This window comes from Coturnix japonica, chromosome 19 (genome assembly GCF_054131305.1).
Source record: "Coturnix japonica strain WE chromosome 19, WE-NBRP24, whole genome shotgun sequence".
Taxonomy (NCBI): Eukaryota; Metazoa; Chordata; class Aves; order Galliformes; family Phasianidae; genus Coturnix; species Coturnix japonica.
The window spans coordinates 10,397,888-10,413,092 of NC_140681.1; the positions used below are offsets into that span (position 1 = coordinate 10,397,888).

Here is a 15,205-nt window from a genome sequence, read left to right on the forward strand (position 1 = left end):
CCAGTCGGCTCCTCTGTCCTGAGTGTGGCGTTGAACCAGGCTGAGAGATAAACACATCTTCCTTACCTGCTGGGTGTCAGGAGGTTCTACTAGCACTGTGTGGCTGGCAGGCAGGGCTGCACTGGGCCAGGTCATGGTTACCCCTGTTGTAGCATGGGTCTGCACTGCTTGCAGCTCCCAAGCAAACCAGCATCAGATACCTTAGCTTGTGAGGTTCTTGGCACTGGGCAGAACCATGGCTTCGGTCATTGAATTGTCCTTAGATATTATGACTTCTGGTTTTCTGGTGTAAGAAGCAGAATTCTGTTAGTGTTCACTGACCTGCCTGCTGTATTTAGCATATCCTTTATTTCATAGTGGTAAAGGCCTCCTTGGGGTGATCCCTTTCCTCCTGATATGGTTTGTGTGCACAGCCGTGGCCCTGGGACAGCTGAAATCCACCTGGCAGTAAGGGTATTTGACCAAATCTCTCTCTCTGTTTCTCTCTTTTGAGTCAGGAAGGAAACAGAAAACTCCTAAGAAGTTTACGGGGGAGCAGCCGTCCATCTCGGGAACATTTGGACTAAAAGGTAATACGGATGGATCAGCGGCGGTTTGGAGCTTCTCTCTGGGGCATCTCAGGGAGAAGCTAAAGGGACATTTCAAGCCATTTCTCCAAGAGCCCTTCCTGGTGGAAGTAATGCGGGAGACACCATGCACTGAGATGTCACGGTAGAGGAACTGGTGCCTTTGACCATAAGAGAGTTGGAAAGGAAAGGAAACGAAAGGCAGTAACATTCTTGTCCTTGATACCAACCCTGTCTGCTCTGCTTGGGAGCCTTTCCTGGAAAGTCAGGGAGGAGAGGGAAGGACCTGGTTAAGTCTGTAACACAGAGTAAAGAGCTGCTGGCACCAGTGAGCTGTGAGGCAGGCGATCTCTGGCTTGGGATGCCACAGTATTGCCAGTGGAGCTGAGAAGGATTTCTGCTGAGTAGAATGGTGACGCATTCATCCCTCAGACTGTCTCCAGTGCTGATCGCCCACGTTAGAGAAAATGAATTCAAAGGGGAAGAGATGCGTTACTGGGATCCTTTCTGAGAGGAGACTCAGAATTTGGCTGCTTCAGCCTTACAAAGCAAGAGTGAGTGGGATTGTGGTCGTGCTCCATCAGCATACCCAGCTGGATATGGAGGGAGGAAATCTGGACCAGCCCCAGCTTGAAAGCAACTGGATTCGTACTGGCTATGAAACTCATTCAACCGAGGAAATAAAACATGCTTTTCCAGGCACTGGAGGAGGCAGCACCTTCCAGTACAAGTCCTGGGGGAGAAACACTAATGGCTTTGAAGGAATTAAACACACTTACCAAAGAGCAGATGGGATGTGGTCTCTATGATTTCCTGTCCTCTGGCTCCTGGGAAGTCTGGGGTTGTTTTCCTTAACTTCCCCGCAGAGGCACTGCCACAGGCTGAAATGTCTGCTGTGGGTTCCTTGTGAATAAACCTATTCCCCCATGGTCTACTGCCTCACATGGAAACTGAAATAGAGCAGGCATTTCCCACTGTCCCTGTGGTTCATATGTAACACAACAAAGTTTGCTCTCTGGGGGCAAGGGTGCCACTAGGGTCATGAGGTGCTGTTTCTGCATGTATGGAGAGCTCTGCTTTCAAGTCTCTCTCTCAGCTTTCAGAGCCCTTTCTGGTCAGTGATGGTTGCTGTCAGCCAAGGGGACTGTACTAGGTTTCGTTTTCCTGTGCACATGTTGCCGGGTCACCTCTCTTCCCCTTTTGTCCTTCCTCACCTTCCCAGAAGCCAGCAAGACCAGGAGAGACCTGTGTCCATCATGACAGCTGTGTAAAGAGCCAGTGCTGAGAAGTCCTGTGGGATCTGGTGTCTGTGAATCCAGTTTGTCCAGTATAAGCTAATTATAACATTGTCTGCCATAATTGTGGTCCTACACATACAGCCTTGACAGACCTACCCCTATCTCACTGTTCCTGTGTCAGAAGTATAGGTATTTTTCTTGTTACATGTAAGTTGATCCGATGCTATTAAAGCAAGTGTTGAACAAAGTCCCTTCTCTCTACAGGTCTTGTCAAAGCAGAGGACAAGGCGAAAGCCCATCGAGCCAAGAAGCTGGAGGGGAGCACCAACATGGAGGAGCTGAAAAAGAAATCTCCAGGAGCTGGTGTGAAGAAGGAAGCAGCTGTGCACCTACCAGCAGGTAAGGCTGGTGGAGGCAGAGTAGAAGCAGCATCTCTGCATGCAGCCTGGCTGCTTAGCAGCTTGGTCCTCTGCTCTGCACTGAGCCTGCGCTGTGCCCACCTGCACAGCTTGTGATCCCTGCATCCCTCCTGGTCCGGCAGCCTCTGTGCTAGATGAGTTTTCTTGCAGGTTTGTGAGCAAAAGCAGGAGCTAAACCCAGCACAAGACTACAAATAGGAGCAGACAGTTCCTGCCCTTTTGAGGTGTAGCAGGCTGACCGTAATGTCACAGCTGACATCCTGAAAGGGGTCACTGTGAGGATAGATGGGTTCGCTGTAAGTGCTGGGAGTTAGCAGCCAAATCCTGGTTCCACCTGGCTTCAGTGTGACCACAGTTCAGAGCAGCTCCTGAGATGCTGGTATGTTTGTAATTTCATCTCCATGAACAATGCCAACATATAACTATGACTGTGTCTTCCTGGAGCCTTCAGGGTGCAGCCTACAGCCTAGCACAGGATGACTTTCCCTGGGGGCTCTGACAGTAGGAAGAACTCAGGATGTTCAAGATAAATACAGCTGCAGTACCTTGCACTGGTTTCGAACTCAAATAAAGGTCTCTGTGATCTCACAGCCACGCAAAAGCATCCAAATAAACAGACTTAGTGGATTTTACTCAGACCAGGCTTCCCTTGCAGGAAACCCAGCACAGTTCTGCTGAGAACACAGCATGAGCTCTGGATCTGGGGGCAGGTTTTGGCGCATGTGTCTTTTATTGTAAATGTTTTGAAGCTGGACCTGGCCATTCAAATAAATACATGCCTGGAAGACAACACTCCCCTAACTGCCTGTGTGTCTGCTGGGAAGAGAAATGCCAGAGAAGCTTTCCAGGCACACATCTGAATGGAGCTGAGGCGCTCACCTTTGTTTCACTTCCGCTAATTGTTTTATTTGGCAAGAGGGAGTTGTTCTGAGCACGGCAAGTTCAGAAGCTGAGGGGCACTGTAATATCCCAATATGCAGAATACCAGCAGGGGTTGGAAATGTGAAACACCATGAAATGCCAGCAGGTCGGGTAACCCCACATCGGTGACCCATTGGCCCTGTTTGCTGCAGCTGCAGGAACAGCGGGGCAAGTTTGGTTTACACCTGCATGATTTGTGTCCAGCTTTGTTTTGGCCTGTATATATGAAAGGCTTATGAAAGGGATGCTCTCTGCTTGTCTCTGGGTGTCACAACTCCCTCCTCTCTCACCAGCAAATCCTGAGGACCAGTGGCAGCGGGAGATCAGCGAGAAGGGAGAAGTTGCCTGTCCAACCTGCAGCGTTATAACCAGGAAAACCGTCGTTGGGCTCAAAAAGCATATGGATGTCTGTCAGAAAGTAAGAGCTTGCCATACTCAGTCACACAGATGTGGATTCTGGAGGGGATTGGCTGTGTGCATGCGCTGCTTTGAAACGCATATCAGTATTTCTAAAACCAGTTCTGGGCTTTGGCTGATAGAGCACCTGCTAGTTGTCTTCAGAGAGCTGGCTGCCTCACTTTGATATGAACTCACAGGGGGATACAGACACCTGATTCTCATCAATCCAGAATCCCTTTGTGGTCTTGGCCCCTTATTGCCGTATCTCCAGCAGAGTTGGGTATTTCTAGTAGCTGAATGAATGGTTTCAAGGCTGGAGAGATTGTTGGGGTTGTCTCTAATCTGGCCTCCTATAGAGCCCTGGCTGCAGGATTTCACTCTGTGCCATGCCTTGCATCAGGCCAGAGAAATTGTGGTTGAATGAGAGCATGTCTCAGTGAGATACCAAGCCTGAGTGTGCTCGGGCAGACTGTCGAGATGCAGTTCAGTAATGGTGCAGTGAAAAATAGTCTCTCTACCACACCACCATCCATCAGGGCAGAGGATTATGTCATCATCCGTTACCTGGTGTGGTGCTGAGCCATTGCCACAGAAAGCCAACATGGGATCAATGCCTCCCACTTTGAAAATACTTTGCTCAGCTTTGATTCCACATTCGTTTTCTGTAAATGCTTCCCCAGCCTGTGCTTCACTATTTATATGGCAGTGAGAGGCTATTATCCCTTCCAAACCGTGCATTACATTGGTGCCGGGCAGCGTCCTGCCTCTGCTGAAGTCCTGGCTTCAGTGGAGTGGGGATCTTGGCCATTTTATCTTCTGTCTGTGCTTTCCAAGCAGCTCCGTAGCCAGGCAGGCTCCTTGTGGGCTGCAGGGCCAGTCAGCCTGCTGAATGCAGATCTGTGTGAGCCATCAGGCCTGTCTTCCCCTCTATAAATAGGCCTGTGGGTGTTCGACCAAGGAACTGGGGCTTGCCCAGCCTGCCAAGCTTACAGCAAAGTGGAATAACAATGGCCTTAGAGCCAGACCTGCCCAAGAGGGCATACCTGTGCTCTGTCTGTGCAAACAGACATACCATCCCCAGTGGATGTACAGGCTCCTGCTGTAGGAACGGCTTTGCTGCTCCTCTTTCCCATGAAGCACAGTCATTCCTGAGGTAACTGTTGCTTAAGGAGCTGGGGTGCTTCACAGCATCCCTGCCAGAGCAATCTGTGGCCCATCAAGGACAGTCCCCCTGTATGGCTGCAGTTCCACCTCCCAGCAGCATCTCTGCAATGAGCCTGTGGCATAGCTGTGTCTTGAGCTATTCCCATCAGAAATGAGCCTGGAGTGCAGGCACCCTCTCCATTTGTTGTCTGTTGTAATGTTCAATTGAAGTATTTCTTAGCTACTGTCTGCCTTCTTTCCTTAGATTTTGTAAAGGGAATAAGGGATAGGAAGGGTTGCAACATGCTTGGACCTGAAGGAGTTGAGAGCAGGTATATCCTGCCAGCATCCCACGTGAAAGAGTTTATTAAGATAGGAACATACAGTGTTCTTCAGTGTTAACCAGAGCAGTAAACCCTACAACGGCTGGCACTGGCATCTGGTGAGTTAAGGCTCTTTTAGCATTGACCTTGTTAGGATTGGTGATGCGATCTGGAACAAGATTAACCCATCAGAGCAGAAGTGCAAGTGAGTCATTTCCAGTTGGCTGCTGTGAAGTTTCATTTTCAAGAGCTCCAGGATGAGGAGGGATTTGCAGCTCGGTCTGCATTCCCCTTCAGCTTCTAGGCCAGGTTTGAGTGAATGTGCTATGCTGAAAGTGGAGCATCCTCCAGGCAAGAGCGGGAACAGCCACAGCCATCCCAATGCAGTCTCCCTGCTGAGACATCCTGTCTCTTAGAGCTCAGAGCATTCCTCTCTTGAGTCAATAAATTCTTGTACTTGCCCCAGCAGAAGTCATCACCCTCTTACTCACTTTCCAAGTTCCCCTTCTACATCAGCATGTACATCATTCAGGAGACCAAGCTGGGTCAAACAGTGGAGTAACGTGAGAAGTGTCTGTGTGACTGCGTCCTGCGGTGTCTTAATTCTAAACAGTTCAGACACCCAGAAAGCTCATCATACACCAGCATCTGTCGTGATTAATAGGGCTGCGGAGAAGACGCCTCTTGCATGTCAGTAGATCAAAGCTGCTTCTCTGTCCTGACCCTCTCTCACAGGAAGACCAAGACACCAGGTCCAGATGCTTCCAGCCAGTGGGGTTTAAATCTACATGCAAAATTGAATGTTTTCCAAAAATTGGGGCACATGGATTTGATAACAGGATCCAAATTACAGAGAGATCCAGGCCAATAAAGAGAAAGCTGAACTGCAGGCTCGAACTGGGTTGGGGGGACGGGCTGCTGAGTTGTCTGCTGGGTCCCACCTCTGGTGTTGGTGCAGCGATGGCTGCTCATGGGGCTCAGTAATGAGCAGCCCTTGGAGAACTGAAGGTGTCGGGGCCTCCATGGTGACTTGCCTCTGATTCCTTCAGCTGCAGGATGCCTTGAAGTGTCAACACTGCAAAAAGCAGTTCAAGTCCAAAGCTGGGCTGAATTACCACACCATGGCTGAACACGTCAGCAAGGTAAGAGAGCTGGGCAGCTCTCATCTCACACCTCATTTCTCCTCTCTTCCCAAAGATGCAGATACAGAAGATGAAGCAATCAACTGTCCACTTTCCTTTGTCTTTACAAAGGAGGGATTCACAACACCATCTCTGCAGTGTCCTGCATGCTGCTTAGTCCCAGTGATAGCCTTACCCTTGCTAAGCAAAGCCATTCATTCCCAGGCATCTAGTTGGGTTCACACTGATCTCTGGGAATAGAGCAGAGAACTGGAAAAATAAGACATGAATTCAAATCCCAGAATGGGGAAAGGTTCAAAAGTACGGTGAGGTGGATTTTGAGTGGCAAAGCTCTGCCTTCAAAACTGTGCCTATGCACCCAGCACTGATGGGTTCTGCTTTGCACAAGTCTCAAAATCCAGTGTTTTGCTCTACACCATCCACATGAGAAACAGCAACAAAATTGGTTGTGAACAAAGTCTGGCAGGCAGCTATTTTGGTGCTGTGCTTAACGAGCCAGTTGCGTCTGCCTGTGAGATACCAGGGCAAGGCATAACCGTATTTCTACATGTCCCGTGCTTACCAGTTGTGACTTGTCTTTTACCTGTGCATTCATCTCCTGCTCTTTAGCCTGGCTGGTGTGTTCTCTGTGCAGGAACTGCTCGTGCATTTCTCAATTAACCCTTTCAGTGCAAACACAGAAAATGCATGAGCAAATCTGGAGTTGAACAGCAAAGGCTCAAAGCAGTGGGAGACCTAACGCGAGGTTCACAGCTGTGGTGAGGCAGGGCTGTACCACCCACTCCTGGCACAGAGGACATGAGTAAATGGTTGACTCTGTTGCTTCTGTTACTTCCTTGTTTCCAGCCTGTTCCTGTGGAAACCACTGCCCTTGGTGAACAGGAAGAGCGGGAAAGGCTGAGGAAAGTGCTAAAGCAGATGGGAAAACTGAAATGCCCCAATGAGGTATAAGAACGATTCCTGTTTCTTGTTCTGCGAGGAGGTGGAAGGAGTGAGAATCAGTACAGAGAGGACGCGGGTCCTCTGGGCATCCCTTGGTGTGCTCTTGACTTAGCACACAATTCTGTCTTAGCTCAGCTGTCCCTGTCCCCATCCCTCTGGCCCCCAATAGGAGGCTGGCAGCAGGGCGGGTTGAGGAGCATTGAATGCCAAGTTCTGCCTCCTGAACCCAGCAAGGGGCACAGGGCTGCTGGTGTCCTGGGCACAGTGTAAAAATCAGCCGAACAGCACCAAAATGGTGACAAGGCGGTTGCAGACAAGTCACGAACAGGTAACGTGGGCGTGTGGCTGAGGTTTGTCTCTGCAGCTGGTTTGCTCTCTGCGTAACATACATGGCAATGCCTGCCTGCCACTCGCTGCTCCCTGCCCGCCGTCTGTCTGTCTGTCTGTGTGTCAGAGCAGGGCAGGCAGCACAGGGCACTGGGACCGCTCCCTCTGCCTCTCTGTGTCACTGGGGCCGGTGATCCCTCATGTCTCGGAGGGCTTTGCAGAGCAGAACGTGTCCCAGCCATGTCCAGATCGATGGCACCGTGACCGCTTTGCCACAGCCCTCCCTCACCCCTCTCTTCGCCCCACCTCTGCAGGGCTGCGCGGCCAACTTCTCCAGCCTGATGGGCTACCAGTACCACCAGAAACGCTGCGGGAAGCAGCTCGCCGAGGCTGACAAGCCTGTTTTCAGCTGTCCACACTGTGGGAAGAAGTACAAATCCAAGGCTGGCCACGATTACCACGTGCGGTCAGAACACCCGGCCTCAGTGAGCCCCCCGGACACCTCCGCCACCCGAGAAGTGGGGCCATCCCTCCCTGGGGGTGACTGCAGAGCTGCAGAGCCTGTGGGCAGGAGCGAGCCGGGCAGAGCCGGGCCAGGCAAGGCAGGTGCAGACGTCAGACTGATGTTGTTCTCTCCGTTCACATTACGACCTGTGTTTGTTGTACCATGCAGTGTAGGTTGGGAGCAAGCAACAGCCCTCCCTGCCCCTCCAAGAAAGCAGGGAGCTGATTTTAAGTGAGGGGAGAGGCCAGCAATTCCTCTGTCCTCCGGCCAGCCCTCAATCCGTGGTTACAAAACAAAGATCAGACCATGTCCTCAGGGCCAGCTACTCACAAGCCCTGGGGTGGCAGGATCCATCCCTGGGGAGCGTCCTTTTCTGTTCTGCTGATCCCTGCTTGCAGTGTGTCTGACTCTGATAACCCTGTAACTAATAAATGGGGATGTTTGTATACGTATGAGATGGCTGAAAGTATGGAGAGATGCCATCAGCCCAGTGCTTGGGCTGAGTGGCAGTGGGAGGAGGCAGCTATGTGTGTGCCTGTGGTCCCCAGTTTGGGGTGCTCACCAGCACACAGCAGGCTGACAAACACATAGCATGAACCTGAGCATCCACATCCCAGGACTGGAGCTCACCTATTCTCCCCTACTCATAGCAATGTCTCTTTTGCAGCTGCCAGAGGAGCCAGAGGTGAAGCCAGAGCCCCCTCCCGTAGAGGATTTTGAAAGGACCCCGAGTGGCCGCATCCGTCGCACATCGGCCCAAGTGGCCGTCTTCCACCTTCAGGAGATAGCAGAGGATGAGCTCGCCAGGGACTGGACCAAGCGGAGGATGAAGGACGACTTGGTACCCGAAACTAAGCGGGTAGGAGGATTTGCTTTCTCCTTCTTTTGGGTCAGCTGTACACAGAGATCCTGGAAGGGCAGCGCAGCCCCAGGTGGCTGAGCCCTCACATGTCTCTCATGCTGTGTATTCAGTGAATAGCAGTGATGCTAAATGTATTGCTGAACAGCCCACCTAGCAGTGCTGGCCTTTTCACTACTGCAGCCTGTTGTGTTCTGTCCTGGAGTGTGTGCTCTTGGCACATCGTCCTGCAGAGGCACTGAGCTCACTGACATGCAGCAGGCAGGCAGGAAACTAGCATGCAAACTGGCATCGTTCTTATGTGTCTTGGCATCTCCATGAGGTGCCCAGCCTGGAGAAGGATCAGGCCGTGGTGCCACCACCCATCTTGAAGCCAAACTGGAAGGCTAAGAGCTAGTGCTCACTGAACACTTTTGATTTCCCCCATGTGTTTCCAGATGACTTCAGCTGTAATGCATTTATAGCATAAAAATAACCAAGCCCAAAGGAGCTGTTTCCTTTATAATGCTCTGCAGTCCTCAGGGAGGAGAGGTGTTGTGCTGTCTTTCCCCACTCTGTGCATTCCTCTTTTCCTCCTTTCTCTTGACTTGGGGTATTGGACACCAGACCTACGTGTGAGTGTACAAAGACACTGGAAGGGTTTCAGCCCCTGGCACAGCTGCGCCATGACATTCCCTTTGTGCTTTTTGAGACCTTTCACATGTTCAGAATCTGATTGTTTAGCGTGAGCCCCACATCAGTGCTAAGAAAACAACACGCAGGGAGGATGGTGGAAGCAGACTGGGATTGAAGACAAGAGAGAAGGGGAATTGGACCAGATCCCAGGTGGAAAATGAGGCTCTTGATCTGGAGGACTGGGACCCTGAGCCCTGCACGTGCTGCTGTCTCCAGCTGTGCCAGGCTTGTGTTGCATAGACAAATTGGAGGTCAGTGCAGGGAGCAAACGCGTGTGTAGCTGTGAGTGTCTGTCTCTGGGCACGTCTTGCAGCGGCTGTCACGTTTCCTTGACAACACTCTCAAATATCAGCTGCTCAGTCTGTGCTATCTTTTCTTGAGGCTCAGTGTTGGGGGAGGTGGGAGATGGTGGGAGCTCTGCTGGGTCCTGCACTGCGAGTAGTGCCTTGCATCGCTCAGAACCAGCTTGTGTTTAAAAGGCACTTCAGTTAAGTGTATGGGAAAACATCCCAGCATCCCAAATACAGCCCCAGAATAGCTGCTTCCTCAGGGTCAGCTTCAGCTATGCTGGCAGAACTGTTCTGCAGTGAGTCCAGCCCTGAGCTGTGCGGGAGCAGAGGGCATCACCCCTATATCCCTGCATCCCTCTGCATTGCTCCAGCCCGGTTGCTGAGCACAAGCTGTGGCGGTCCCTCCGAGGGAGCTGACAACCCAGAGCCACTTGGGGCTGCAGAAAGACAAATTCAGGCTAATCATGACCAGGGCAGATGGTTCCCAGCACTCCACCACCCCTTCTTCCCACGGGCTGTTTCCAGCTGTTGGATGTATGCCACTGACCCACTGGCCCCTTGCTGGACCCAGGGAGAGGTGAGATAGTGGGGGCCAGCAGCAGATTGCAGCTGCACCTACTCCATCTCTTCAAGATCAGAGGGATCAATGCTTCCCAGCTCCAGGCAGCACCCAGTGATGGTTGGATGTGCCCAGGCCATTCACCGCTTGCTTCAGAGCTCTGTCCCCAGTCTCCCAGTGACCCACTGCAGCCCTTGTGCCACAACTGGTCCTGGCTGGGGAGGGATTGTGGCTCCGGATCCCGTTGGTGGCCCATGGTGAGATGCATTCGCCTTTTCCCAGGAGGGTGGATTCCTTCGCACCAAAGCAATGGCATCAGAATAAACGATTGCTGCTCAGATCCCAGGCCCTGCAGTGCCTTCATTCTGCACTAACCAAATCCAGCACTTCTAAATATACACTGGAGTCTTATTTTCTCGCGCTGATCTTTATTTGCCTCTGGATAAGCTGAAACAGATGGGGTATTTCACAACGGCCGCTTGCTGAGGATGTCAGATGGGGAAGGACACACCCCTGCTGCTTTTCTGGGAAAAATCCCCTTTCAGAAGCTCCATGAAGATGCTGCTGATCCTCCAAGTCTCCTCTGGCCTTTGCTGGAGCCATCACCTACCCACTGTAAGGCTCAGCTCTGTCCCAGTGCTGGCTTTGGGCAGGAGGAGTGAGAGGTTGGGGGGTACCACCCGGGCTGGGCCCTGCAATCCCTGTATGCAGGGGAATGCCCTGATCCTTTTTGGAGGCTGACTTCAGAGTATCAACCCCCTAGAGAAGAGGTGAGATGGGAGAAAACACTGTGGAAAACCACTAGGTCATGGTTTGATGCTTTCTCTGCAACCATGTGAAGCAGCTTGTGCTCTCATTGGTTTTTAGGGGAAGGATGTATTTTTGCCACAACGAGCTCTGGCCCTATAGCCTGGTCCTTTCTGGACTCTTTAGGGGAACAGTTTGCTTTTGTGCTTGCTCCTGGAGAGAACTGCCTGCCTGCTCTGCTCAAGCTGCTTTAGACTGTTGGGTTAATGAGTTATTAATTGGTGACAGCTCCAGGTGGGGTGCCTCATTTCTGGTTGCAGTGAGAAGGGAAGGTCTGGTGCCAGCTGAGCTCTGTGCCAGAGCTGTTGGGAACATGTCAAGGGGGGAGACACAGCCACCCCATCCCCAGCCTTTGGGGTCTGCTCATGGCATGGGGTCTGCATGGCATTGCGATGGCAGGCTGCTCTCACACGTGGCCAGACAGACCTGGGCTGTGAGTGCTGGCGGAGTTGGTGCTCTCAGCAAAGGGCTGGTATAGGCCAGTTTGAAAGCTGGAGGGCAAAAGTCATCTGCAGGCTTGAGTCTTTAAGAAAACCCCATAGTGGAAGCAGGATACATTCTAGACCAGAAAAATCTTGCTGAGGTCTATCTCCCAACACAATGGCTCTGCAGTCCCCACAGAAGTCCTGGAGCCAGGCTGAGCCCTGCAAACTCATCTCACTGGTGGGCTGAGCCAGATCCAGTGCAGGCTTGGGAGAGGACCACATGGGGACCCGTCCTTCCTCCTTGCCCTCTCTTGAGAGCCCCAGCTGGGTGGCAGAGCTGCCCTGTGCGTTGCAGCACCTCGTGTTGTACTTTGGCTTTGCCTCTGGGATGGAATGAGCTGTGGTTTCTATGGGGCAGGAGCACGGGGCGATTCGAGGGGCTGAGGACCCCGTACCGAGGCAGGTCTGTTCAAGGGGAAGATGTTGGCTGGGGCCGAGGCAGAACACATGGTTCTCATTTGTTGCAATGTATTTTGGGGAAGGGGAGAGCTGTCTAGGGAGCAGAAAGGATGGAAATATGAAAGTTAATTAAATAAAACTGTCAGTCAAAGAGAACAAGCCTTCCCACCCCAGCATCCTTCAACTGTTCAGGGGAGATGGGCCGTGGCCAAAACCAGTTGTAGTCGTTTAATGATTTGGCCATGAAGATTTTCACTTACAGGCTGTTTGAGGAAAATAAATGGTAGAAAATAAAATATTCCATGCCTGGGGCTCCTTCTTAATAGAGACATAAAGATGGCTTTGACATTCCCAGAACCGCAGCGCCCCGGGAAGACATGGGATTTGCATGTTATTGTGCAGTGCCTGTTGGAGCAGAGCGGAGCGAGGAGGGATTCTTCTCTGCAGTGGGATCCGGAGCAGCGGAATCCACATCTCTGAGCATCCCCCCCACCTCCTCCTTGGGGACACGCGGAGGGAGAGGTTGTTGCTGGGGCTGTGTGCGGTTACCATTAATGTTTGCTCATTCATGGGATTGATTGGCTTTTAATTAAGGAGGCCGGCTGGCATCGCAGCTCTCAGCATCAATGACAAAAAGGGAGCCCTGTGTTCTCCCCCGGAGGTGGCATTGCCTTCCTCCGTGGTTGATGAGCACCATCCCAGTGCTTCAAAGAGCTCTGCTGGCATCCTCGTGGCTGCAGAGCATGACAGAACCGCAGCACACCAGGCCTTGGGGCATATTTCCACATCCATCCTTAGTAACGTCCCTTCTGCTGTTTCGCAAGTCCCTTTACCCCTTCTCCCTTCCCTGGCTGCGTGCTGAGGTGAGGGCAGAGCGGACCTCCTGGGTTGATGTGACAATATCTACAGCCAGCCCTCCCCATCACCAGTACTGCAGGCTCAGTGGCAAAGAGGAGGAAGTTTTGGAGCAGCACGTTCAGGGCTGACCCAGCTGGACAAAGGCAAATCTGCTGCTTATCAGCACATCCAGGAAAAGGCTCAGCTGGGAAAGAAATACAGGCAGCCACCTCCCTGTGTCGTCAGAGATGGGAGTGCAGAGTTCGACGTGCATGCTTGGATAAAACAGCTTGGGTCTGTACTTCTCTGCACACACAGTTTGTGCACGTGTCCTCTCTGGAGAGCAGGGATATATCAACGTGCCAGTAGAGCTGCATGGCCCTAAAGCTACTGAGGTACCTGCATTCACTCATTGTGCCACCAAACAAGCTGGGAGTTCAGGACATGATTAGCATCCCTGCAGAGCTGCTGTTGGCACACACGTGGCCGAGGGCAGCTCAGTGCTGCAGACCTCACGGAGCTCATACCCACAGGTAGGGCCATGTGCCATGGTGGGCACTGGGCACCAGGTGCCACGGCTGCTCCTGCGTGTGCTGAACATGCAGAAACAGGATGGGAAGAGCCAGCCTGCTGTGCTAAAGCTCCAAGTCACTAATAAAGTAGTAATTAAAAGCACTTGGGAAGAGCTGCCCTGCCAGGAGAGGCAGAGACACAAGAGCCTTTCATTGTTTAATAGGCTCTGCTCATTAATGGGTGGAAGGCAGCCATGGAGGCTCTTCAAACTTGGCATCGTCCCCTGTGCCCAGTGTGCAGGGCTGTTTGTTCTGTGGGTTATGAAACATGGCCGAAGGGCAGCTGTGACACAGGGCACCAATAGCACAGGGCCCAGCCCCATGCAGTGATGGGGTATGTGCCCAGTGACCAGGAGCACGAGAGACTTGTGTCACCACACAGAAGTGGCCACGGTTCTTGTCCTGCTGTTCCTGCTGTCTTGTCCCTTCACTGGTGGAAGGATAGGGGTGACATCCTGTAGGGCAGCTTCCCAATGCATTTTGGGCCCCATTTCTTCCATGGTGGGGGCAAAACTCATTTGGTTTTGCCCAAGGACTCCACCAAGGATGGGACCGATGTGTGCAGCTCCAGTAATCATCTCCCATTGTTTGCAGCTCAACTACACCCGGCCAGGACTTCCAAAGCTGAATCCAAAGCTGCTGGAAAGCTGGAAGAATGAAGTGAAGGAGAAAGGCCACATCAACTGTCCCAACAATGTGAGCATCTTTTCTCTTCTCTGGGCCAGTCTGGCTTTGCTTTGCAGCAAAGGGAGTTTGGGGGGCAAAAACCCACCTAGGCCGGGTTCTCCTTTGTTAATGCTCAGCCCCTGGCATTGGGCTCAGGCTGCACCATGTGCTTCAGGCTCTGGAGCTGCTTGTGGGGAGCTCCCAGCACCAGCACTGGCTGAAGGCTGCACGATCTGTGCTAAGCCTTTTTCTGCACAGAACCTGCTTTTCCCAGAGCAAAGCTGGGGCTGGTTTTAAGTCTTTTTCTAGTGTTCTTTTTTTTTTCCTTCTTTATTTGTTTTTTGAAGTGCTGGGATAGGCAAAGGCCTCCAGGACATGGTGTGTGTGCTCCATCTCCCTGTAAAGCACAGCTTTGGCCTGAGCTCGCAGGGAGATGAACTCCACCCTCGTGCTGGGCCATTGATTTATAATGTGAAACAAAGCCTTGGTAATGGGAAATTTGAACGGAGCTGTTACCGCAAGGCCGGGGGAGACGCAATGCCTGATTAATGTCATACACAGGCACTTTGAAAAGACGTTGCTCAGAAACTGGTCATGCTGCTGCCGGGGTGATTTCTCTCCTCTATTAAGCGTCTGCTGTGGCTCCAAGGACTCCTGTAGCCCAGCAGGACCTCCTGACTGCTCCCAAATGTACGTTTTCCATGGAGACATTGAAGGGAGACATTTTTCAGCCTGTTGCAGAAGGATGCGGCCACATGACTCCCATTAGCACTAATAGGAAACGTGTGACCGGGGCCCTGGGCGCCTCGCAGAGCATTAACCTCATGCTGCTCAGCCTGGACCTGTGGCCTTGCTGGCACAGCAGGCTCCTGGACGCAGGATGAAGGAAGGCAAAGAGATGAGGGATGATGGCAAACCCTCCCCTGTTTGTTTCCGCAGTGCTGTGAAGCCATTTACTCCAGTGTCTCGGGGTTGAAAGCTCACCTGGCCAACTGCAACAAGGTAGGTTCCTCATTTCACAGCTTTGACTCGGTGGTGGGGTTGGTTTTGTCCTTCCATGCCCACAGCTCATTTAAGAGTAGCATTCCTAGGGACAATGACATGGGTTAAAGGACTGTGACCACATCCCTG

The 15,205-nt window shown here is 52.1% G+C and overlaps 1 protein-coding gene across 24 annotated transcripts in view; it reads left to right on the forward strand.

The window, feature by feature from the left end:
* The window catches only part of ZNF512B (zinc finger protein 512B), a 28,039-nt gene that overhangs the window by 8,515 nt on the left and 4,319 nt on the right, over positions 1 to 15,205 (forward strand). For 2 of the 24 annotated variants that reach the window (XM_085519739.1, XM_085519734.1), the window contains 9 exons: positions 492 to 569; positions 2,069 to 2,203; positions 3,438 to 3,562; positions 6,059 to 6,151; positions 6,998 to 7,096; positions 7,735 to 8,022; positions 8,593 to 8,784; positions 14,003 to 14,104; positions 15,014 to 15,076. In XM_085519739.1, coding sequence (XP_085375865.1) covers positions 492 to 569; positions 2,069 to 2,203; positions 3,438 to 3,562; positions 6,059 to 6,151; positions 6,998 to 7,096; positions 7,735 to 8,022; positions 8,593 to 8,784; positions 14,003 to 14,104; positions 15,014 to 15,076 — 1,175 coding nt within the window. The remainder of the gene's footprint in view (positions 1 to 491; positions 570 to 2,068; positions 2,204 to 3,437; positions 3,563 to 6,058; positions 6,152 to 6,997; positions 7,097 to 7,734; positions 8,023 to 8,592; positions 8,785 to 14,002; positions 14,105 to 15,013; positions 15,077 to 15,205) is intronic. The other 22 variants (XM_032448525.2, XM_015882005.3, XM_085519741.1 and 19 more) reach the window with 18 other exon arrangements.